General features: G+C 36.1%; 1 protein-coding gene across 2 annotated transcripts in view; it reads left to right on the forward strand.

Moving 5' to 3' along the window:
- The window catches only part of DMD (dystrophin), a 1,192,402-nt gene that overhangs the window by 294,275 nt on the left and 871,495 nt on the right, over positions 1 to 26,632 (forward strand). For both annotated transcript variants that reach the window (XM_074159135.1, XM_074159144.1), the window contains exons 6-7: positions 1,264 to 1,436; positions 12,298 to 12,413. In XM_074159135.1, coding sequence (XP_074015236.1) covers positions 1,264 to 1,436; positions 12,298 to 12,413 — 289 coding nt within the window. The remainder of the gene's footprint in view (positions 1 to 1,263; positions 1,437 to 12,297; positions 12,414 to 26,632) is intronic.

Below are 26,632 nucleotides of genomic sequence, written 5' to 3' on the forward strand. Positions count from 1 at the left end.
TGTGGGTAGTACGCATCTGAGATGTAAAAGCAGGACATTCTTTTAGTAATTCATATCTTCATTTATTCAAATGGTTGAATTAGTTACTGTGAAACTAGAAAGCAACTTACTAGAACAATAGAATGGTATCTGTTTTTTTTCTCCAGTGTCATAGTAATTAATTGTTTTTTTGTTGATTATTCTTTGAGATTACAGCTTCTGCATGTTATCTTATTATTTTCACAGTTTTGAAGTGGTCCATCCTTTATCATAAAGTAGCTTCTGTGATGAATGTTGTTCTTTGAGTGATGCTGGCTGCAGAGCAATTCAAGTGGAGAATTATAATGAAATTATATACTTCATAAGCAAATAAGCAGCAATAAGCAACTTGAGAGTTAAATTATATCTTAGGGAGTATTTTGAAAGAACTACTAATCTACAAGATACATGGAGAAAGCAATGATTCAAAAGGGATTACTTTACAAGGAAATAAATTTAAGACTTCTTAATAGAAGTTTTTGGTGCACTTTCACTAGTAATAAAGTTGTTAAGAAATATATAATCGGCTCCATTTTGTCAAACTTCAGGCTAATATTTTTAGCAGCTCTCAGAATTAATGGCTTTTTGTGAAATAATAACTGTAGGTCAGTGTGGTTTCTCTAATGAAAGAGGAATATTAACTAATCATTAAAAAAAAATTAAGATGAAACATACAAATCTTTTAATGCATGCAATGAAATTAACTTCATCCAAGTGCATGTATGCAAATATAGTTTGCACATTTCAGTCAAAAACATCTACTGTGTGCTGAGCACATCTATTTTCCCTTGGTACTTATTTCAACTCTCTCAATGAGAGAAGAATGCTTTTCATCATTTTATTAACTTTTACCATAAGGTATCATGTTACCTCAGGATATATTTCCAAAGCAAAGAAAACTGCAAGGAAAAATACTAAGTTTGAATGAATTCTGTTCCTGTAAGTGGTGCAAACAAATGTGCCATCTTTCTTCATGCACGGAAAGCTGCCCATGGCACAGAGATGAATGTACTGAATGCATCTGCAATGGCAACTGACAAGTCAACATCAGTTGCCTTTAAGCATTCAGAGTTGACTGTTATCATTATAGTGTGACAACTAGTATGTTTTGTAATTATTTAGAAGTTTGGTTTTTTTTCATTAAGACTTAAATCTAGGCTTCTGAAGTTTTTTTGGGTAAAAAAAAAAACCAAACCCAAAAAACCCTAAGCTTAGTCGTTGATGAAATTCTGGCTCTTATTGCAGGTCAAAGATGTAATGAAAAACATCATGGCTGGACTGCAGCAGACGAACAGTGAAAAGATTCTGCTGAGCTGGGTCCGCCAATCGACTCGTAATTACCCACAGGTCAATGTTATCAATTTCACCAGTAGCTGGTCTGATGGATTGGCTTTCAACGCACTCCTTCACAGTCACAGGTAGGAAAACTAACTTTTCATTATTTCAGTGGGCGTGTAACAGACAGCTGTATCAGGGCTTGAGGCTGGTGTATCTATTATGTGGGGGGTTTAGCTGGTTCCTGCACGGGTTTTTCAGCATTCTTTTAAACGGCTGCCTCTTTGCTTTGACCTGGGTGCTGTGTTTCGTGTTGGGCTGAATCTTCTTGTGGAGGGAGAAGGCCTGAGCTTTTTACAGCTAACCGAATATGCTCACTTCAGATCGTTTGCTGGAATTTCATTTTATGTACCAAGCAGATAGTCTCAAGGAGTACAGGCTTGGAAACTTTTGAGAAGAGCAAGGAATAGAACCAAAACTAAGCCTTTGAGGTTGTCCTAGAGGGAGAAACAGACTTTCCTGTGGGGGCTTAGAAGGGGAAAACGCAGTATCTGTAGAAAGCCTCTGACAGTTGCCGGACTGAATGTATGGATTTGCCTCGAAAGGACACAGCTGGAGAAGGTAGTCTTGTTTTCAAAACCTTTCATATTGTTCCCCCAGCTGATCTGAGTTTTCACCCTCTCTCAGAAGTTGTCTTGTTCTTGTCTATGGTGTATAAAACTCTACTTTAGAGATTCAGAGTTCTCTCTTGGTTCTGTGTACTTGACTTAAGGAAGACATGCACCTTAAATCTGTCTTAAAGCTCTAGCTCTTGGCTACTACTAGTTTGAAAGCAGTTCTTATTTTTTCCAATGTGGTAATTATGTATCCTGACCTCTCTTCTCCTGCTAAAACATACCTTTATATGCCTCTCTGCTAAAGGGGGTGTCCTGTCAGGTGGCATACTGCTACAAATTATCAGTGAGAGCTGAGTTTTTGAACAGCTAAATGGATGTGTTCTGTTTAGTAAGAGACAGCAGAGATTTACAAGATATTAGTACGAGTCAGGCTGTTATTTTTTTTAGTTGCATTAAAGGCTTAAAATAAAATAAGGCAAAATACTTCTAAAAGACAATATATGCCTTCCAAACTAAGCAGTGAAGAGCTGCAGATATTTCTTTCCAAAATTTTCACTGGCTCGTGTAACTGTTTCTGAATGAAACTGTCTGATTAAGTCTACTGCTGTTGTAGCCTGAGGAGTACACTGACAGCTATTTACTGTGGCTACCCCTTACACCACCATCTCAAGCACAGTTGGCGTCGCTTGCTTTGAGTCCTTTTTTCACTCTGCGTATACCTGGGATCCTTGAGTAGATCTGACTGAGCTAAGATCCAGGAACTTTCAATTACAAGTGTTCTTTGCTTGTAATGTTAGGAACGAAGCATTATCTTAAGGAAGAATTTGTTATACTCTAAAAGGTCTTAATGTATGTCTTTCACCTGCATTCAGTATTTATAACATTAACAACTGTCTTTCCCACCATCTGCTGTTACTCTGCCGCTGGTGTGCTCACACCTTCTTCGTGCTGGTGCAAGTGTTTATGCAGGTATTAGGAGAAGTGCGTTTGGGGACCTAAATAAGAAAAGAGCTAAGATATAGTGACTATGTTACTAGCTTTTGATAACTACTTTTATTAATTGGTCATTCACTAAAATGCGGTTTGGTGGGTTTTTTTCAAACACTCCCTAAAGTTACTTTTTTTGTTGCTTCTGCTGATGATAATTTCTCATTTAATTTGTTCTGTCTGTCATTTCATAAGGGGTTTCATTCTGATGGACCTGAATATAAGAATGCAATTATCCCTTAGAAATCAATGGATCTCTTTCTTTCTGAAGATGTAATTCCATACTTCTAGATGATTAAAAAAAAAAAAAAAAAAGCTTTGTGTGGGATACTCTTCTGTTTGCATGACTTACCTTCATGGAAGCTCTATTACAGTGTGGGAGCTTATGCCTAATTTCTGTGGGCATTAATACCTTTTTGTCTTCCTAAAGCATTGTTTATACACAACCTTATTAAGTGGGAAAATGCTGTTTTGAAGTCAAACACGAGGTTACACAGGAACAAAAAGGACTGAGTGATTCCTGCTACTTTTGGTGGTGCAGTCCTGCCTCTGTTGTGTTGAATACAGGTGGGGAAGGAAAAATAGATACCCTTCAAAGGGAAAATATTTTATGTCAAACATGGCAAAAAATAGTTATGCTGAAATTATATTGGATAACTAATTAGTACTGTAGACTCAAAGGCTAAAACCAGTAGCACTCTGCGGCATTGTAGCTACCTTGATTTCATTTTCAGCAAATCAGTGTAGCAGAACACCAAAGTGGTGGCACGTCTTTCCACCTAGACAAAATATCAGACTGCCACTTTCCTGATTAGGGTATCTGATACTCAGATATTCAGATTGCGTGCTCCACGGGACCATTTAATATAATCTGGTATCTAACATCAGTAATCAGAAATTCCTTTTTGTCTCTCTCTGTAAGAAGAGCTTCAGAAGTCTGAACAGAGGCTATTCAGGAGCAGACCCTGGTTGGGGAAGGCAGTTGCTTGCCTAAGTCACATTGGGATTGTCTGGACAAATCTCTAAGTGTGTGTATGTCATGCTTTATGCACTGCTGTGTTCAGTTCAGTGCAAAGTTCACCAGTTGTGAACACTTGTTTCCTGCTCACTACAATTTATGCACTTTATTCAGGTTTCCAGGGCTGGAAAATTTAAGCTTGCTTTTACTCTTCTTGTGTCTGCTGCCATAAATCTTGCATAGCTTTCTGCACAGTGAACCTATCTTCAATAGAAGTGAAAAATAATTACTCCATGGAAGTCTTGTATCTTGCCCAGTAGTTAGTGCACTCATCTGGGAAATGGCAAGTGTGCATTCAGATTCCCTGAGGCAAATCTGCAAGACTCCAAGACACACCAGTTGTCTTCTTCTGGACTTTAATCACTGAGTTATTCTACAAAAGTCTCAGAGGAAGACCTAATGTTCTCTGAAGCCCTGAGTCAGTCATTTTTAAGATGAACCTCTGTGCTTAGTGTGTCCTCTATATTGATTTTCAATGCCTTTGCACTTCATGCTCACTATGCAGGAGCACTGAATTGCCCTTCAAGATTCAAGATGCAATCAATAAAATAGGTACACTAAGACACTCTCAGTGTTCAGGAGCACCTAGTTCTGTTCTATTAGAATAAAAAGCCTTCTATAGAAACATTGAGGCCTAATTTAGTTACTCTCAAATGCAGGTAACTACTTGTTAGGTGTCAGAGTGTCTTGGATTCATGCCTAAAGTAGCCAGTTTGAATATACACTTGGTAAAAGTCGATCAACACCAGTTTACATGAAATCTCAGAGAAACGTGGTGTCTCAAGCATCCTATGCTTTGTTAATATTTTGTGGTTTACATACATAGAATGACAAGCCCACTGAAGACAAACACTTCTGAATTTGTGTCCTCTGTTTTCCATGTTTGATTTTCTTTTTCTCCAGTTCTCTTGTTCTACTTCTTTCTCTTCAATTTCTTTGTTCTCCATAAAGTTTAGTCCAGATGTTCTCTTCTTTTTCCTGTCTTACTCTGAGTTTGTTTCTTTGTATTTCATTAACTCACTTTTTCTGTTGTCTTTTTTCCTCCTTGATTATCCTTTTCTACAATACTTTTCAGTACCTCTCTTTCTCCCAGTAATTTTTGTATTGAAGTGGGCTCTCGAAGAAAAACAAGATTTGTTGGTCTTCAGAACAGCAACACTTGTCTTTATGATTGCTTAGGAAATAGCCTACCACATATATAAAATACATTAGTGGGAAAATTAATATTTAAGGGTTTAAAACATATGTTTATCATTCTTGAAACTTAAAAGACTTTCATGTTTTAATTGTCAAAATTAGTCTTTACTGCAAATAGTAGCTGCTTCTTTTGACACTGAAGTCTTTGAGTTTAGCCCGCCCTTCAGGTGTGTTTCGGAGGTAAGCCATAGCCTTCTGCGTTGACCCTCAGACTGTAATTTGTGTGCACAGTTTTTATTACATTTAGATGTTCTCAGGAAAGGAAGCAGAATTAGTCAGAAAAAAGGCTAGCCATAGTTTGAATATTTGGTATAATAATGAACTCATATGGTGGGCCTGATGTCTGGTGTGTGTATTTTTTGCCAACTTTAGCAGTATTCCTAGACTGTCTGCTACCAAAAAAAAAAACAAACAAACAATAAAACCAACAAAAATGTCTCCAACACTGAAAGAATGATGCTACCCAAAATTTTCCATAGTATTTTGGCTCCCTGTGAGATAAGATTTCCTGGTAGTATTAAAGTTTTTTTGACATCTATAGGAATCAGTCTCTCACAGTATGCAAACATTACGTTTTCTTTTCTGTACTCAGTCCTACTTCATTTGCCTTTAAAAACAGTGCTTCATAATACTTTTATGGTATAAAGTTAAGAATGGGTTTTGACATAAAGTAGTAAGCTGTTAAGATCAGTTACTACTGCATGCTGTGGTTAGTCCTGCTGTGCCTAAACCACACTAGTACTTTTACAATTGGATTTCCTTTCAAAAATAATTCAAGCCTCTTTTTTTTGTAACCACATCAAAATTACAGTACAGGCTCTATATTGCCTTATCTGAAATATTGGCTGAGCGCTCAAATTTTTAAATTCTAACTTACTAGAAATAGATCTAATTAATATTATACTTTTAGAAAGCACTACATATAGTAAGTAGGAAGTTTTTTTAGTTACACTATTTTACTGTGATTTCAGGGAAACGAAATTAACTTTTTTGCGAAGTTAGCTTTTTTGCTGCTTACAGCAGATAATGGCAAATAATTTTGAAGGAAATATATATAAACTTTAAATAACAGTGTATATTATCTTGTGTTTACAGTAATTTTTGTGTCTTTGATTTATCTTTCAACAGCTTTCATGTTCAGCTTCAATTTACAGCCTCTGTTACATTTTTATTGCAGTAGTTCTGTCTGTGGGCAGCTCCTTTTGAGAGTGGGAAGGGGGGAAGGAGAAGAATAGCAGCAGGAAGTCAATGAGTAGATAAAGATGGGACATACACTTACATCTCTTCTTGGTTTTGATATTAACACACTCTGGAGTTGCTACTAATAATGTATTCCATGTGTTCATCTGGTCTTTAAAAATAAAAAACACCAATACCTCAGCCTCTCTGACATAATGTTCATGTGCTTTTCTAAGTATATAATCCAATTTCATTGCTAAATAGTATTTACGTGTTTCACTATGAAGTATCTAGGCTGACTGATTGCATGAAACATTTGAGGACAAACACTGCATTATAGAAAATATCATTTTTCATAGTTGAGATCCTCATTGTCAATTGGAAAGTTGTTATACCTTGGTCTTTCTTCTGCTTGTATGACTGTTATATTTAGGTACCTGCCCTCCAAAAAGCATCCTAGATAATACTAAATCATCTTCATTCACGGTTTGGGTGGAAAAAGCTCAAGAATGGAGGGGAAAAAAGTTAAGGTGGCCTTGTTGAATTCCCACAACAGTATACATGCACAAGCACAAGACTCCAACTCAGAAATTCCTTAAACTCCTGAGACATGGAAAGTCTAAATGCTATTATTAAGAAGAGGATAGTAGCTTTTGAATTGCCAGAAAGATCTTACATGGTTCTTTTTACTTTGATGGTTGACAATAATGAAATAACTATCTTAAATAATAAAAAAAAACCGCAAACCAATCTGTCTTTTAAGTGGTGATATTCTCATTTTGTTTTTATATAACATTTTCAGTGATGGATAGGTGGCTTTTTTGGAAGAAAAAAAAAAGAGATTCAGACAGTAGTCTGTAATTTGTATCTGAATGAATATTATCAGTGCCTCCTTGAAGGGATTAAAAGAAAGTAAGAGACTAGCATGAAGCACTAACTACATAGACTTAATACACTGTGAGAGTAGTACTCTCAGTGGGGACCTTTATCTCTCATAGTCTTTTAACCCACCATTCCCTTGCTTATGACTGTTTTGCTTTGATCAGATATTTCTAATGTCCTTTCTTTGTCATTTTACAAAGAGGATACTTTGAGTAGATATTCCCATTTGTATAATCACCATCTCTCTATGGACATGTAGGTTCTTTAGCGATTGCTTTAAACACTGAGCATGAGGAGCAGTGGAGCATGGGTTACTTGGCAAAACTACAAGGGCACACCGGTGAGCCCAGGGTGCAAATCTTCAGAATATAAAGATAAACTTGGGATATAGTTCCTTGAACGGTATGTTCCTGCATTGAACTAAATGAACAAGGCAGCAGCTGTGGAGTGTTACCATCGCCCTAGGAATATAAAGAAACTAAAATATTTTGCGAAGGAAGAGAGGTCAGTCCTGCTACAGTTGAAACTCTCCATACTTCAGGCTCCAGATCACAGAGAACTTTCCCTGTTTACTTCTTGTAATCTTTTTCTTTCAGATGGGTATCAGAGACACAGAGACAGCTTCGCCTCTTTCCTCTAACTGTGTTGAGGCTTTTTCCCCCCCCCCCCCCCCCGGCCCTTTAATCAGGATTTTGAAGTGGGAACAAGTGGCATTCATTAGTTTCCTCCTTGCTTCTTTAAAACGCTTGAACTTAGGCCAGGTGACTGCCTTAGAAATGAGTACTTCACTGCAGCTGTTTCTGCTTCAGGATCACAGAGTGGGGAAAAGAGAAGGAAAATGGCATTAAAAAGAGGTCCTGGATGGAGGAAGCAAAAGTTTGTCTTCAGTAAGCTAAAGGAAAAGTAGAAATAAAAGCAATGGTATGAAGAAGTATGAGAATACTTTTATTGTAATTTGCTATTTACTGGCTCCTGGTTTGTTTTAATTGTAAGAGTGCTGAAGACGTATAAAAGATTTTCTTGTATAAAGCTAGAACAACAACAAGCCCACAACTTTTCTCTTGAAAAGGAGATGGTAACTTTTATGATCTAAATGTGGCTCCCTTCTGCATCCACTGATGGAAAGGCTTTTTGTGAATTAGTCATAGAATCATAGATCTGTTGCTCTGTTCTAAATTATTTTATCATAGCCCGCTATAGATCTATTTCTACCATAAATTATGTAAGTGGTAGTGGTAGGGAATTCCTTTTTATACTTTATGACCAAGTATTTTCCTTGCAAGTATATTTTCCAAAACTTCAGGTTTGTTCCCCCCCCTTTTTTCTTTTTTTTTTTTTTTTTTTTTTTTGCTAGTTACAGGAAAGAACTGAAGTAAAAAAATTACCTTGTATTTTATATTAATTTTGATTTTACAATAAAAAACTTCTCCATTGAAGGTTTTAATCCTTTCAGTTTTGGCTCTCCATGATCTTGTCATAAACGAATACAAGATCAGTGCTTTAGCTGATCAGTGAGTGGCTGGATGGAGTTCAACGTGTTCCAGTTAATTCTAGCTTCTTTGAACATGCATATGCTTGTATATGTTCAGGGTGAGGAGTGTGAAGACTGTTAGTTTTGTCTGCTTGTCTTTACTCCCTGTCAGACATGAACCAAACTGCAGATGTGAGAACAAATTTCCTTTCCCTTTGTACAATTTGAAAAATACAGAGGGAGCAAATGAAGGTGGAGAATCAGTATTCCGTTTTATTTCTTTTTTTTCTACTATTTCATATCTGCTCAATTCTATATTTAAAACCCTTTAGGAAGCTAATAATAGTTGTTATTTGAAATTCTGTTTCAGTCTTGTTTCAGGGATTTTTAAAAGCTGTTTGCCATATACCACAATTCTTAATCTTCTAGGCTGTAATATCTCCTGCATTCATACTTGGCAGTTTTGCTGTGTAAATAAAACATTGCACCGAGAAGCTGACACTTCAAGCTGACATTATGACACTGGTGTTCTAGTGATAGTACTACTGAAATGTGTATACTCAAGTATCCTTTCAACAAATGGAAAATCTGGAAAGTTAAATCTCTGTTGGAATAGGGAGAGCTTTTTGAATTTTTACTTTTTTTAAAAAAAAAATTTAGTTGATGCTTGTCAAAGCTGAGTTGCAGTAGGTGGCTTTATGCTTTTAAGTTGGATTAGAATCTGTGCTGTCTTCCTTAGGTACAATGCTAAGAAAATTCATAAGAAACCTGTCACTGACTTACTGAAGCTTACTAATTCTCTTTTATAGCTTTGTCACAGAGGGTTCAAATTTTTGCCATCTGTAGTAAGTGTAAAAAGAGAAATGCTGTGTATGCTCTACACGGACATACACATATGCAGTTCATTGTTTAAAAAAAAAAATAAATCATTCTCTCAGTGTCTTATACTGAGAATCCTACCTATATGGGAGGTGGTAATAGTCTTGGCCTATCTGGATACATTAACTGAAAATTATCCTCCTGGATTATGCAATTGAGAAATTGGATGAAATGTAACATCTAAGATATTCTTAATGATGACAGAGGTTTTCCAAGAGGAATGACAATATTGTGTCATTCCTTAATGAATAATTCTAAATGTTATTGGTTTTGCCCAGTGGAATCCTAACTGGTTAGAAAAAAAGCATATTCCTGTATATAAACTCTTATATTGCCAAACGAGTCATGATTGTGTGAAGATACTCTGAAGTTACTCTGAGCAGCACAAGTGTGATAAGAACTTCAAACCAAATCCCTGCAAAAGCATTTGGGGGGAGGGAGGGGGGAGGTAGTCCCTTGGATATCATTCTTTTCTTTCTTTGTCCTAAAAGCTTTTGTCACTGAATAATCTTTTTACGCCCTAGTCTCTGTAGTATTTGTGCAACACATCCTTGCAGAGTGTTTTAAGAAACTCATAATAGATAGCTTTGTGGTTACTACAGTGTTCTCTTTTTGCAAAATTTGATGCACCCTATGCCATATGCCAGCCAACAAATGTTAAATTTGGAGAGAATAAAGAATTTAAGATTATCTGTCTGCCTGTAGAGTAAGGTGTAGGGGTGGGCTGGGTTGACCCTAGTCAGTGGCTGAGCACCTGCACAGCCACTTGCTTTCTTCCGCCCCTGCTCCCCCGGGACAGGGAATAGGAAAAGCAAAAGTAAAAAACCTCATGAGTCGAAATAGAGACCGTTTAATAAATGAAGGAAAGTAGAAGAGAAAAACAAGTGATGCAAAGGTAGTAACTCAGCAGCTCCAGTGAGCAGACTGATGCCCAGCCAGTCTCCAAGCAGCAGCCACCTTGGAAGACAAAATGCCCCCAGCACCCTCTTCCTTTATCCCAGTATTTATTGCTGGACAAGTTATATAGTATGGAGTATTCCTTTGGCCAGTTTGGGTCACCTGGCCTGGCTGTCTCCCCTTCCAGCTTCTTGCTTACCCCCAACCTACTCACTCAGGGGATTCAGAGGTGGGGAAAAAAGAGAAGTGTAAGCAATAGCCAAACAATTGGTTTGTTATTAACATTGTTTTAACCAGAAATCCAAAACACAGCATCATATGCACGTTAAATCTATCCCAGTCATAACCTATACAAGGAGGATGGAGAAAATTGTGCAGACATAATTTGTATTTTGAAAATGCTTGTGTTTTAGTAAACAAATCAGTCGATGAGATCACAGACTTAATATATCCCTGACTAGAAACAGATTAGCAGTTCTTTTTTCCTCTCCCTTCCCCATCCTGCGCCCGGTCAAATTTAATATTTTGAAGTTGTTCTATATGTGGGAAGGAGAAACCTATTTTTAATTAATGTTTAAGAACCTCTGTATAGAGAAGCAATATACTTCAGAATAACTTAATTGTTACTATGTAAATCACTCCGCTCTCAGAAAAAAAAAAAAAATTGACAGCAAATGTGAGTAACTGGGAAATTACTATTACATAAACGACATTTTTCCTTTGGTCTCTTGAAATTATTACAGTATGATGTAGTGAACATTTTTGCCATCTATTATAACTATGGGGGACTGTTTAAAATGAACTTTTAAAATTAATAAAAAAGTAAATCTGGCATAACTAATTGCAAGATTTTAATTTGTGCAAGTAACATACTTGATTTATCTGTAGGTAAAATTATATGTCCAAATGTTTTCTGATTTAGAACACTGTATCAGTCACAAGTAGTGTAGTTGTTTTTCTTCATATTATATGCACATTCGTTACAGAATACCTGATTAAACTTTTTTTCCAGAGAGCCTGGTAACAAATTGTGATCTCCTAATGGATAACTCTCAGATGAAATGCCAAAGATCACAGTGTATTAACATTATTTATATTGCAAATGCACAATCTGAGTCCTTGTATTATCCGTTGAGCTATCTGAGCTATAATTCAGTTTTGGTTATTCTGTCTTTTCCTGCAAGAGCATTTAAATTTTACTCTAGTGCTTTTGCTCCTATCAGCTAAAACCTATGCTTGGACTACTGTTTCATACTTACTTGAAAAGTGTGTGTTTTTCTAAAGGTTTTGGTAAGAGAAGTGGCATGGGCAGCTATGCTGTGTACATTCCCAGATCATGAATTGTTGAACCTGTTGACCGATTTCCATCAGATATAACAGCGAGCTGGGAATCTCAGAAGCAATTACATTCATACAAACAGGAAGCAAAAAACTGGTGGCTGGAGAGGAGGAAGGAACTGCAAAATGACCTCAGCAGTTATCTGTCCTGCTTGGTCTGCCATGAGCCAGTCCCAGTGTGCGTGGCCACGGCACACAATCTGTCTCTCCCAGGCACTCTTAGGGACTAGAGGAGGGGAGCAAGCCCACGGTGACAGGAGCAGAGCGCTATGGGTGAAAACAGGCGATTTGGGGGAGTGAAGTTATAGGCTGTTGGGACTTAGTGAAGAATAAGAAATGTGGTTAATGTGATGGTGATGGACATGGATGCAAACCCATTAGAAACCAAGCTTCATTAGTTCCAGCGCTGGTTTAAGAATTTCTTTCATTAAGAAAATAAAAAAAGTAGTAGCTGATGCTGATAGATAGCTGAAGAAATATGTAGTTAAATCTAATGCTAAAAAAGAAGAAACTAACTGTTTCTCTTATTTTTGCTTTAGACCAGACCTATTTGATTGGAACACTGTTTCTCAGCAGTCACCTCTACAACGATTAGACCATGCATTCAACATAGCCAGGCAACACCTGGGCATAGAGAAACTCCTTGATCCTGAAGGTTAGTAGAAATTATATTACTTTGTTTAAGTGGAAAAACTATTTTTCCATGCATTTGATTTTAAATTAATTTGACTTCTTCACACAAGGATTTAACATTTTGCTAGATAAATCATGAACTGAAACAAAATCCTTTGTTTGTTTATGTTTTAATGTTAACGTTGAGCTCTTTTAAAAGAAACTGGAAGAACTGCCTGCATATACATGCTTTAAAGCAATCTTTTTCCAGCTTTGGGGTTAGAGTTTTAATGTATGTGCTCTGAATTAAAGGTATCTCAGTAAGTAGCTGAATCTGTTTCAAAGATTTAGAGCATCTGCAGCTTTTATATCTTCTGAAAAGATCATGAGTTCAAATTACATTTTCATACATATCTGAAATGTATATTCAAACTCTAGATTCTTGTATCTTTAAAATATGACTTGTACATCTTCTGTATATTGAAATTTTATCAGGGTGACATGACTTTGTCACTATCATTTAGTCTTATATATAATAACCTTGCCTATCTTACCTTAGCTCTATCTTTTTTACTTCCTTATGCAGTCATGTTTGAAAGGTTCCTTGTTTTTCACATGATCTTTTAAATTTTCTCCATTTCTGTATATTCTCTGCCCTACTTTCTCTATTGCTGAGGGCCAAATTAATTTTCCCTCAGAGAACATTTTTTAAACATTATTTACTACAAGGTGATGTTGAACAGCTGTTGTATTTCCTTTTTTTGTATGCCTTTGTATATACATATACACAGTGTTGTGTTCAACACCATGTTCCATATGCTATATTTTCATGCATTTTCCTATTAAGCCACTAAAAAATGCAATTTTCTATATGTTTTTGCTGTTCTCAGTGGCTCACCTCATGGTGAGTGTCTGGTGGGAAGAACCAGAATTTATCAAAATGTAAAAATGAGTCTAAAACATAACATCTAAAATAGAACATTAATGTTTAAATATAGTAGGGCATATCTCAAGATTGAACTAATAACCTTGTATCCCGTATATTTACCTAGGAGGAACATGAAAAAAACTGTTTATGCTATAGTGGAACATCATAAAGCTCTCTGCTCTGTAATCATACTGCTTTGTAGCATGAAAAACTGTTAGAGGAGATGGTTTCATTCAAGATGGTGATATTTTGCCCTGTGTAGAATTAAATGAGGAGCATCTCAAGCGATTCTCACAATTGGACCAGCAAGTAAGATTTCAGAGTCAAAGATCCCGGAGACTTGCCACCTCATAGGTGAAAGCTTTGTGAGTGCCTCCTGAGTGTCCATCTTGCGTGCAAATAGTTTCCCCAGTACCGGCAATTTACGGGGTATCTGTAGTTGAACTTGTGGAAGAAATGCACAGTAAAGCCAGTACAGCATTGCTTGCTAGTATGCTATCTTTCATCCCTAGAACTGAATTTGTGCGAACCACTGGAGGAGGAACAGGCTTGCTATGTGCTAAAAGCATGAGATGCAGCTTGTAAACTCTGAATGAGGCTGGAATTGAAAACTGGATTGCACAACTGAATAGATATAGTAGCAATCTTTGCTATAATTGATTGAACTTTTTTCTTAAAATAACTTACTGAATAAGTTATTTTCTGTATGCAAAAATCACTTTTGATAAAGACATTTTATTCTGGTTTTGGCCAAGATACTTGCAGTTGTTTAGCCAACAACCATAAAACTCAAACGTTGTTGGTTTTCCAAATGTCTGCTGTAATTATTTGTTATTCAGTGTTGCAAATCATGGTGCTTGCCACCTTTTTTTATTTTTTATTTTTCTTTACAAAGAAAAAACTGTGAAGTTTTCCAAAGGAAGAGCAAATTCTCTATATATTTGAAAATATATGAATTTGTGAAACTATAACAACTTGGTTCATGATAATAAATCTGTTCCTAGACTGAAAAGTAGAATTACTATTATGTAAGTGAAGAATCTTGTTTGAACATTTCAGCATACTACTTCTGTAATTTTACTTGGTATATTTATCACCTTTCCTAATTAGATACTCAAATATCTCTTAAGAGCATATTGTGTAAAAACACTCTATTCTCTGGCAGTTAACTTAATAAAAACTACAAAGTGCTACTATATTAGAACAAAAAGGGAATATGCATGCAGTGATGAAACATCATTTTAATGTAATTTAATATCTGTCAAAACAGCACACAGAATTTATGAACACTTTTAAAATATGTTCTTGTTGATTAAATATTTGCTGTCTCAGTATTTTGAAAATATTATATAGAAAGGAAGACACTATTCAATAAAGCCCTACTCTTCTGCAACCTTACACAGTAGTCAAAAAAGAAAGGGTTTGGGGTTTTTTGTGTCTGAAGTTACTGATGATTGATAAACTTGAAAGAGATGACTAGGGAATACATGTTAGCAATTACTTTTTTGAAAAGTAAATATTTTTATTTATTCGAACATTGGTTTTCAAGATTTTATGAAGTTCATTTGTTTCTGAGGTTGCTGGTACTTCAAATCTGTCCCATGAGAAGTAGTCAGTTTGTTTCTGAGGTTGTTGATATTTTAGGTTTGTCCCATGAGCAGCTTTTAAAACAGTGTTTTAGAATTTGATCTCCATTTCAATCACCAAAACGGTAAAGATATGGACCATGTTTAAGTATTTCCTATAAAAGTTGTGTTGTATAAGTTTAAAAGTTCTGTGTTTTGATTCATGCAGAGATGATGATTCTTGCTATTTTTCTCATTTATATTGACTAGTAGGAATGTTTTTTTACATCAGCAGTGCATCTTAAAGCAGGCACTTTGCTTAGTTTTTAAGCAAATCAACGTAACCTACCCTAGCCAATTGTGTTTATACTGCTGATGTATGCATCTTAAAACACAGACAAAACCAGCAGGCATCTCCTGTAAAAGGCGGCTTCTGTGTCCTTGCATCTTAAGAAATTCTTATCTTATACACAAGTCCTAAAGTAGTTTGACAAAATTGTCTTGTTCCTATTTTGATACATTGACTTTTTATCTTGTCTATGAAGCTTAATAATGTCTTCACAGATTATGTAAGCTTACTGATTTTCTCTTAAAAATAGCAAGCTGTAAGTCTTCCTGCTTACAGCTTTCCTCTAAACAAAATTAGCTAAGATTGTTATTAATCAAGTATTATCTGAAGATACTGTGTTTTGATATAAATTCGAAAAATAGGCTACACATACAACAGAGAATAAATTCTGCAGACCTATTCTGCAATCAGAATGTTTGTAATACTGGGGGGGGTGGGGGAGCAAACAAACTTGTCTGCAAGAATAAGGTATGTGGTAGGAGCTTTATTCCAGCTTTTTCCCCTTCTTATTCAGACAGAAGAGGTAAGAAAGCGACCCCATTCCACAGCAAAAAATTTAAATATGTTAGCTGTTGGTTGGTTGGTTTGTTCCCCTGATGTTGAAAAGGTGTACAGAAAAACATAAGGGATATGTTTCCTTCCTCTCTTCTGTCATGAAGTAGTGGTGGAAGATTCAGCTCTATTCTGGATGCAGGAAACCAATGTACCAATGTACATAAGTAAGATACTAAACTAGAAGGAGCTGTGGACTCCCTCAAGGGTAGAGAGGCCTTACAGAGAGATCTGGATACACTAGAGAGCTGTGCAATCACAAACCATATGAAATTTAACAAGAGCAAGTCCCAGATTCTACATCTGGGACAGGATAATCCTGGTTATACGTAGGAATCTGGGGACAAGAGACTGGAGAGCATCCCTACAAAAAGAGATCTGGGGGTTTGGGTTGACGGTGAGTTGAATATGAGTCAACAGTGTGCTCTGGCAGCCAAAAGGGCGAACCGTGTCCTGGGGTGCATCAAGCACAACATAGCTAGCTGGTTGAGGGAGGTGATTGTCCTGCTCTGCACTGCATTGTTGCAGCTCCACCTCAAGCGTTGTGTGCAGACTTGGGCACCTCAATGTAAGACATCAGACTATTGGAGTGTGACCAGAGGAGGGCAACCAAGATGGTGAAAGGTCTTGAGGGCAAGACTTAACAATGAGTGGCTGAGGTCACTTGGCTTGTTCAGCTTGAAGAAGAAAAGGCTGAGGGCCTGTCATTACAGTCTACAACTTCCTCAAGGAGGGTAGCAGAGGGAGAGGTCTAGTCTCTGGTGACCAGTGATAGGACATGAGGAAATGGTATGAAGCTGTGTTAGGGGAAGTTCAGATTGGATGTTAGGAAAAGGTTCTTCACTGAGGAGGTGGTCAGTCACTGGAATGGGCTTCCCAGGGAAGTGGTCACAGCACCAAGCCTGTCAAGGAGCATCTGGATGATGCTCTTAGTCATATAGTTTAGTTTTCAGTAGTGCTGCAAGGAGCAGAGAGTTGGACTCGATGATCCTTATGGGTCCCTTCCAACTCAAGATATTCTATGATCTTTTGATTCAACCTTGCGAGCGAGTGAAACGTAAGCAGGCTTGTATTTCTATCTGATGTTCACTACTGTAGTCTATGAAAGGTAACAAGGGAAAAAATATGAAGATGTGGGGGAAATTGATGGATGGTAGAAAGTGTTATTTAGAAGACAGTTAATAAAGACATAAAGGTTAGAAGGCAGGATTCAAAAGGAAAAAATATGTTTGCAAATTGAACTTTTTAGGCCAAAGTATGTCTACATAACTCACAGTGACCTTTTGATGTAAAACATTTATGATTATGCAGCTAAGATGTTTTAAATCTCGATAATGTTCTCTGTGATCCTTTCAAAGAAAAATAGTTATTTTCCTTTAGTTGCTCAAAATTGGTATTTGTGAGCTTCCAGTCATGTCTCATTCAATTCGAAATGCCATGCAATGACACTGCCAAACCTAGGTCATTTTAATAGTGTTTTTCTTAAGATTTGAATGGCAAAGCTATCGTGGAAAATTTCTAGTACAGTAATGTTTATTTTTTTTAAACGTTTGCTTTTTCACACCTTTGTGATGACTGTTGTTGTATTCTGCATGTAAATTTGAATAGAAAAGATTTTGGTTGATTGTTTTAAATGTAAATAACTCAGGCTGTTAATCTCTGGCTGCTCTCTTGAATTTAGGGTATTTTAGACATAAATAATATAGCTCTCTGAACTTTTTTCTTTTAAAAATTATAAACTTGAAGTCTTCAGCTCCCTGCATTCCTCACTCATTATTCTAAACTACTGTTATGTATGGGGGATGAGTAGTGGTGGAGATGTTTGCTGTCTTTGTTGGTATGGGTTCACTTAAGCTCATTTCAGTAAAAGATTTAAAATATCTTAAGCGATTCAACCAAATAATGATGACATTAGTAATCATAGCTGGTATATATGAAAGCTTGACCAACAATTGATCAAGCTGTTAAGACTGGTCTGTATTGTTTAATAATTACCAGTACCTGCGGTTACAGGTTTTAGTAGTTAACTGATTTTTCATGATCATTTTATCTGTATGGCAGTTATGGAGGAATGTGATTCCAGTCTTCACATACAAACTTCAGAAAATACACTAAAAGCTACTATGTTCTTTGTAACATGTCCACTTTTTCACGAGCAACTTTTTAAAGAAACTTTTTAAGAAAGTTAAAAGCAACTTTTTAAGAAAGAATAGGACAAGGAAACAGCAACAAACGTGTTATGGTCAGCAACACGTAGTAGTGCATGTTATTGGCTGTAAACTGATTTTTACTTTGGGATAAAACACACATGCCTTATAGGAGCAGAAGGATCTTTTGAGGAACAGTAGGGAACGCTCTCCTAGAAACTGAATCTGGGAGTACATCTGAGCTGTGTCTTCTTTCCCCTTACAACAACTGAGTGTGAGTGTGGTAGCAGCAGTAGGAGATGAAGTGTCTGTGTGCTCCCTTCTGGCAGTAATCATCTGATTCTTGGTTTAATGAACTTGTCCCTGCTGTCATTTTTCTGGGTTTTGTGCTTGTTTGTGCTAGCCCGATAATAAATAGGCTGTGAAGTTATATAATGGCATTTCTGCTGTCCTTTTTAGGTGAAGTAATTATCTAGTTTCTTATACTTTACTGTGTAGCCTGATAAAAACCTCATTTAATCCATCCCAGTCACATTTTCCACATTTTTCCTTAATTTGCACTGATGACATGAGTTTTTGGCACCATTATTAAGTGATAATGAGACTCAGACGCTTTTCCATTTGATAACTTTTTTGTTTGATCTTGACTTTGCATACTTCTGTATCTCAACAGTAATGGGCTAGTCTGCCATACCTGTAGCACAGAGAAGAGGGGAAAAAATTGTGAGCATTGTAGTTTGTGAAGTTGTTAACCCTGTCTGTACCCAGAAGTTGTATAATGTGGACTGGTTCTCAGTTCATTTTATTGCTGTTGCTGATGTGGCTCATGTCAAGGGATTCTGAGAAGGTATTTGTTTTCTATCGTGCCCTGAAGTTTAGAGATGTGTTGCCTTGTACAGTGTCAGTGTGTGGGATTTATTTATTTTTTTTGTAAAGGCAGAGGGGAGACAAGTCATGAGCTATGTTTGATACTGTGCTGCTGAGAATAGTAAAGGAGAATCTTGGATGAAGCTTGGAAATCGTTATTTCAGCTACACAAAAACCTTATAATGGTTAGAAAATAAAATAAAAAAAAGGATTTTCTTTGGGTTTCTTTTGGTTCTCAAATCCTGGAATGCTTTTGGTTAAATAAGAGGAAAGTCTACAGAATTCACAATAATAAAGTTAATCGTTCCAGGATGTTATTACTGGACTTCCATAAATATTTGGTCTGGAGCTGCATTTTAAACTAAGGCTACCGGCTTGGTGCCGGTAGTAAATTTTCAGTTGGGAAGCTATCATAGTGTTTGGCATCTGTTACACAGCTATTTAGGAAAACAAATGCAGGTCTGCAGGGGTCTTCAGTCCTCTAGTCAATGTAATGATTTTTCCAATTGCAAGATAGCTGGATATGTTATTTATCTTAGCTATATCTTTAGTGACAACAGAATATTGTGTTTGAGAACTGTTTTTGTGTATTTGCTGGTCTGAATATTCAATATTCTGTCAGTATTTGGACCTGTGTGTATGAGCTAGGTAATGCAAAACAAAAATTCCCTCTCCGAGGGCAGAAAAATTTACATGAATAATAAGTCATCAGTTACATATATTTTAATATCTTATTTCTAGGTTGCTTTTGCTTCTGTTTCAAAAGTAACAATATAAAATGCAGGGTAAATATATACTAACATAAACTATCAAAGCCGTTGTATCTAATTTGTGTTTCCTGAGTACTGTGACCTGGTCTGTTGTGGTATTCTGCAGCTGTACATTTTGAGTGTTAGTGTGGAATGTGTGATTAGTGGATGGTTTTGGTTCAGACACTGACTTGTAAAATTATGTCCTGTATCAGCTACTTAGTGAGTAGTTGTTACCTCAATACTGTTCAAAGCGAGAAAAAGATAGATCCCTTAAAAGGTATTAAGCACTTTTAATCATGTCCCATCTCCCTCCTGTTCTTATTTCAGTCTTAAAATTCTCCTTTTTAAAAAAAAAGTAGGAAAAATGTGTTGAATTATCTCTTTAAGTCTTGTTCATGTTCTGGCATATGAATTCTGCTTATCTCTAAGCATTCTTTCTACTGGAACTACATATAGCAGGGGTGGACTTGGATTAGCATTATTGCAACATTGAAGTACAACAGTAAAAGCACAACCTTTTAACTATTGCTTTACTGTTTGTCAGTACAAATTGCAGCTCTGAATGATGGATATGTCATCATGCCATGTCATGTCCTTTGTCTTTTGTTCATACCACAGCAGAGCAAACAGAGGGTTATGGAAATACCTTCCAAAATAATGGAGAAACACTACAATTTATTGGCTATGTAGTGCAATAGGTAAACTTTTATCGGAATTACTTTAATACAAATAAGTTTTTCAAGTGTTGCTAGTTTGATCTATATTCCTGTTGTAATATTTTACTTTACAGTTCCTTTTGAGAAATATTTGCCCCCAAAATTAAACTGCATTTCTTATTTTCCTACTGGTAAGATGAAAGTCCTGCTTTTTATTTGCAGTGTTAAGCAAATAGAAATAGTCAGCAAAAATAGTAAATTCACTAGCCTCTGTCTAAAACCACTTTCTCCTCAATATTGATGAGTAGCTTTATTACTACCTCATTGACCTGTGAGCAGTTTAATTATCAAGAGACTACTCGACAATCAGTAACTTTTACAGGTTTTCATGGAAATAAATTACTTGAAGAGTGCTGCATTAAGAGACTCAAGGACAAAACAGGCCCCTCCTCTTATCAGTGGGAAAACTTATAACTGGGATTAATTGGGAGCAGGGCACAAATGTTACAAAAGAAATTATAAGATTTTCTATCACAATGGATTTACAGATTGTAGTATCATTTGAATATTGAACTTGAATTATAAAGAGCTCTCTAGTAACTGCATTCTAGGTAGTTCAGCAACTGTTAGATGTAAGGATCAGTATTTGGAAAGTATTTGGGACGTAGAACAGATTGTTTGATGTTTCTCAACAGCTGATTCTAGAAAAAAGACTTGAACAGGCTTCCTCAGTGTTTATGTGAATCTGACACTGACTCTTTTTGAACATTTAAAACATAAGAATCTAGGTAATATCACTGTAGGCAAGATGTAGAAATAATTCCATGTTGTCCAAAATACTCCATATTTTCTTTCAATAGTGAAGACTGTTATCTTTCACCATGAGAGGAAAAAGTAAGCTATTTATTTCCAATATATAAGCCATCTGAGAACATATCTGCAGAGAAAGTTGAATTCGGAGGTTTTCTGGTATGCTAACTGGGGAGAAATTTTATATGGTAGCTGGTGACACCACTGCTAGTTCAACCTTCTAAAATAACATCCATTACTTCTATTATCGAGCAATGGAGCTTTCTGAAGTCTTATATTCTGAAACATTTACATCTGACCATTGTTTTCATTAAGAAATAAAAAAAATTAAGGGGAAAAACAAGGAGGGGAGGAGATTTGGGAAATGTTATTACCTTTTATTTTTTACAAAGACTCATTCTTAAATGCTTGATCTTAAAGCAGTCAAAAGGCCTTATATATGAAATAAGAATGAAGACTGTAGAAGAGTACACATCTCCTTGTATCTGCTTTGACTGGAACCTGGTGATGAAACTGGGTGTTGCAGGTACTCCAAAGGACACACAGGTGTTGGCACCATGAGCCTGTTTTTTGACAAATTGAAATTGAAAACAGTGGTATTCTAAATATTCCTTTTCTTGACTTCTAAATGCTAGTTCTAAAGGTAGCCTCCTGGTACTGCTTAAGCAGACCATATCCCTCCCTAGTGCATGGTCCTTCAGCTACTTGTGGATTTACAGTTCTCCACCTTGCTTTTTTGTGGGTTTGTTTTATATTTTTTTTATTTTCCTGAGTTCTTTGTAAATGTTTGGGTCTATATTAATATTCTGCAGTCATGGTGCCCCAGAACTGCCTGTCAAATTTTAATCATTAGCCTCCTCTGACAAATAATCACATAATTTTCTTTGTCACTATATCATATTATGTGTAATTTCCTGTTCATCATTACTAATGCTGTGTTTTTGCATTATTTTTCAAAATAAATAATTTCTGTAAGTGTGTTAAAATATTCATCCAGGTTCAATCTTGTGTTAGTTCCTTTCCAAATTTCTCATGTGTTTTAATTGCTTGTATATTTTGTCTTCCACTGGGACTGGCTATGCCCCTAATCCTTGCTTTAAGCTAAAATTAATATTTGTTTATAGCATGCTTTTTTTAAACTCTGTCATTTAATGAACGAAGCCCTTTGGAATTGTGCACGTAGTTCTTGGTTGCTCAAAATAATCACTAACAGAAGACAACTGAGAAAAGATAAATTAGAACAGAATTCTGTTGTCTCATGCATCAAGACAGAGAATGAAATAAGTATACCCTAGTCTTAAAATCACAAAGGAAGAAGGGTGATTATTTAGATAAATGCTCAGCGCATAGTCTGACAAGTTTCTGGTGGTGCATAGCAATGCATATATCTTTCCGGGATATTTTGTCACATGATAATTTTAAAAGATGTGAAATCGCTGTGGTTGCTTGCTTAGCCAACAAAAAGTCTATATTAGATTTTAGATTTCACTTGAAGTAAAGAGATTTACCTCTTAGAGTTTCAATCTTATTATGGGTAAGGGGTAGTTATTCCAACTAAGAATAGGCCCAGATCAAAATATTCTGCCTTGATCTCAGAATTCCAGTTCCTATAATAATATTCCATAGTCTGTACCTTCAGCATTGTAATACACATGAAAATATATGTATAATTAAAAAAAGGCTTTCTGAAAGTAGAAATGGTTCATGTAAAGAGTTGTGGAGTATGGGACATGAGACTTGGAGACCAGGACTTTTGCTTAAAATTAATCAAAAAACCACTATTGAGTATTTTTATATCCTTCAGTTTTTTGATATCTGAAAGAATTTACTCTATTTAGAAAACCCATAAGCAACTTGGGATATTTCACTGCAAAGATACCACTATCTGCCTGTCTGTTAATATTGATTTGAAAAGTTGCTAAAGAGATTAATTTAAGAGGAAAACTCATACAGGTATCTTGAGACTTCTGGATTTTTAATTTGGTCACAAACAGAGGGATGATTAAGATGTTTACTTGATAGGAATGAATAATGTTAATTGGTGACATGTTTGATTAAAATCTCTGGATTTGAAATAGAAGGAGAGAAGTGTTAATGACTTAGACTCCCTTTGAGCACACTATTCCTACTAACCCTCCAAATACAATAGAGCACAGTTTCAGCCACACAAGGAAATATAAATGAAAGATTAACCACTTCCTAAAACCTAGTAGTAGGTCAGAAGTTTGAGTCAAGTTAGCCAGTATGCTGAGCCTTGTACCAGGAACAAAACATTTACTGTTTTTCCTACTGCAATTAAAAAAAAAAAATTAAATTTTTTTTTTTAAAAAGCAAGGTATAATTTTGTTAATGCAGCATCATAATTTGCTTTTATTTAAACTCATGGTAATAGGTTGCTGTATCCTTTTAGACATGCATACACAAATGCACACACAAAAGCCTTTTTTATTTTTTTTTTTTCAGAAGGTCCCATGAGACTGTAAGGCAAAATCAGTGTTTTCTGTCCAGTATCCCAGATTTTTCTCTGGTGCTTCATTTGTATACTTTCTTGACCATGTGAAAGGTAACTGCCTGAGTGTGGGAAATGGGTTAGAATGCATAAGGCAGAATCCAAGCTCTGCACAAGTTTGTACATTGAAGGAAATAATACATTTTAAGAACTTAGTTAAGATGGTGGACTAATCATTGTTTTAATCCTGCATCTTAAGCTTATGATTTTAAGTTGTGGTATTTCTTATTTCACTGATGAAATCTTGGTAGCTTATGTTATGCTACTTCTCATGCTAAAGAATGTTTGATAAAGGACAAGAATGGGTTGGTGATGGACTGTGGAATACTTTAGTGAGAAACAACATTCAACAATGGCAGGGAAGGAGAGAAACAGAAATGCTGACAATTACTGAAAAAAACTTTAGGACCAAGAAGAATCTGGGTAAAATTTATTACCAAGAAAATATGAATAGTAATATCTAATTTTTTAATGGTTTTTTTTTTTTTTTACATCAAAACCACTTGTAGTGAAAATAGACTTCAGCCTGCTTAAAGGTGCTATCAGTGAATGGTAATGAAGTGCTCTAGTTCTAAAAGTTCCCTTCTGCAAAAACTGCAAAAAGAAAAGCTGCAAAAACTTTCAATACTATGAAAATTTAATTCTTCTTGTCTAGATTACAGACTGTCTCAACAAGCTACAAAAGGACAAGAAAGATTAGCAAAGATTTTATTTTTTTTTTACTGCAGAATATGAAAGATTTTCTGCAATAAAAGAGACATGAATATTTGCATGCTGCTTTCTTTATTCTCTCTCTCTTCTATGGGCCAGATCTGAGAACCTTATTATTTGAACAAAGTGGGTTTTCAAACAGTCAAAAATAATTTTCTCCATTTCAGTACAGAAGAGATGGCAAAGCTTGTCTTGCATTTAAAATTCTCCAAAAGATGGAGAAAAAAGTGTTTCTTAAATTTACTTAGGGCATGAATACAATGAGAATTGCAGTTGGAATAATAACCCAGTAAAAGTGGCTTTTCTTATTAAAACTTTTTAAGAGTTAAACATCACATAAAAAGTGTAGTGGCCCCCGGGCTTGAACTTCAGTGCAATAGTTTTTGTTAAGCTATAGAAATTATAGCAGTTTTGTGAAATGGGGGCAATACTGTCTGACTATGCAGGGTTATAATAATAATAAAAACATCACTTAATGTTAGGATATGTACAGAACTTTCTCTGTTGAAAGTAATAAAATAATTTTCTCCAAAGTAATGAAAAAATGTGCAAGGCCTGATAATTTCAATTGCTCGTTCCCTGTGGAAACTTTTTCTAGTTTTAATAAGGCAGTTACTTTGGAGACTTTGTGTCAGCCGGGAAACTAAGTTATGTGTGGGATGCATGACAAAAGCGATCATTTGATTCAGGTATTGTTTTTAAGCAGGAGACTTCTGTAGGAGAAGTTGCTCCTATCTGCAACAGTCTGACTACTCTGAGAAATAAAGGAATCCTAAGATGTGTGATAAGTTCATAAAACCTGTAAGATATGGCCTCTGCAGTTAAAAAGACAGAGGCTTTCAGTAGAAAAGACAAATGCTTGTTCTTGTGTTTTGTTTGGGAGCAGAGGAATAGGAAGGCTTTGTTCCAATTTTCAAGTTATCATTTACTTCCCATGCAGAGAGGGAGCCTCTATTTACTGTAGAGAAACACTCATTGTTTGACTAAGCCATCTCGCAATAAAGGGTATTTCTGGGTACAGCCATGCTAATAATCTGGTTTGTTTGCCATGCAAGGTCCATTGGAAAGGCATAAGATTTTGTTCTTTCATTGGCAGGTAAATAGGAAGGTCAAAATTTCTGCTGAAATACACTACTTTCTCTTTAGAGTCAAACTGCCTGTGTGTTTTCCAGTTCTGAAAACGCTAATAATTGTCATAGCCAGGAAAAGTCTCATGTACATTAGGGAGGTTTTTTAATGAAATCTTAGTAAATCATTGTACCCCAAATGGAAATGCTGGTCTTTCTCATACTGTAGTTGTTATCAGAAGGTCATCTGGAACACATTTATCCACTAGGTGGTGGAAGAAACAAATTTGAGTTTAAGTCTCTGGAAAAGACATGGAAAGAAGAAGTACATATGAATCTTCTGGGTAAAATTAATGTAATTGACCTTTAGTCTTTAGACCAGAATTTGACACCTGAGCTGGTTTTTTAGACTTGGTCAGAGAAGATTGAAATTTTTGAGTCATCTAAGGTGGATGTTTACTTTAGGATGAGATGAATCATGTCCTAAAGGTAGAGAAATATTTTGATAAGTTCTGAGCTTTGGCCCTGTCTCTGAGTGAGTCTAAACTTGTTCATGTGCATAAATGTAACTTGGTGAGATGCAACCCAAACTTCTAGCATCACTGTCTTGAGATAAAAATTTCAAAAAGACCCTATGATTTATAATTCCCTCTGTAGTGATTATTACCTTACATTGCCTTCTTATGGAAGAATGTAAACTGATCTAAAGCTTTAATTAATTTCCTTAGCATGTCAGTGTGTGTTAATCCTGCAGACAAGACTTTCTGGGCATTGAAATGGCTTTCCTGTACAGAAATAAGATCAGAAAAAGTACCTTGAAAGAGGAATTTACTTTTTCCATACAATGAGTATTACTTTCTCCTGATTCGAAAGAGAACATATGGTAGTGATTGAAATTATTGAAGCTAGAAAGAGAAAAAAGAATCACTTATCCTCAGGCAGTTCTTGCATTCTTAAAATGCAATGCATTCTTAAAATGCAATGCATTCTTTACACAAATGCACGCAGCATGGGGAACAAACAAGAGGAGTTAGAGATGTGCGCACGCCTCCAGGGCTACGACATTATTGGCATCACCGAGAAGTGGTGGGATGGCTCTTACGACTGGAGTGTTCGAATGGAGGGTTACAAGCTCTTCAGGAAGGACAGGCTGGGCAGAAGGGGAGGGGGTGTTGCCCTCTATGTCAAGGACCAGCTGGAATGTATGGAGCTTCACCTGGGGATGGATGAAGACAAGACAGAGAGCTTATGGGTCAGGATTAAAGGGAGCACGGGGGCAGGTGATGTTACAGTAGGAGTCTGCTACAGGCCACCAGATCAAAGTGACAGCGAGGATGTGGCCCTCTACA

Source organism: Numenius arquata, chromosome 1 (genome assembly GCF_964106895.1).
Source record: "Numenius arquata chromosome 1, bNumArq3.hap1.1, whole genome shotgun sequence".
NCBI classification, from domain to species: Eukaryota; Metazoa; Chordata; class Aves; order Charadriiformes; family Scolopacidae; genus Numenius; species Numenius arquata.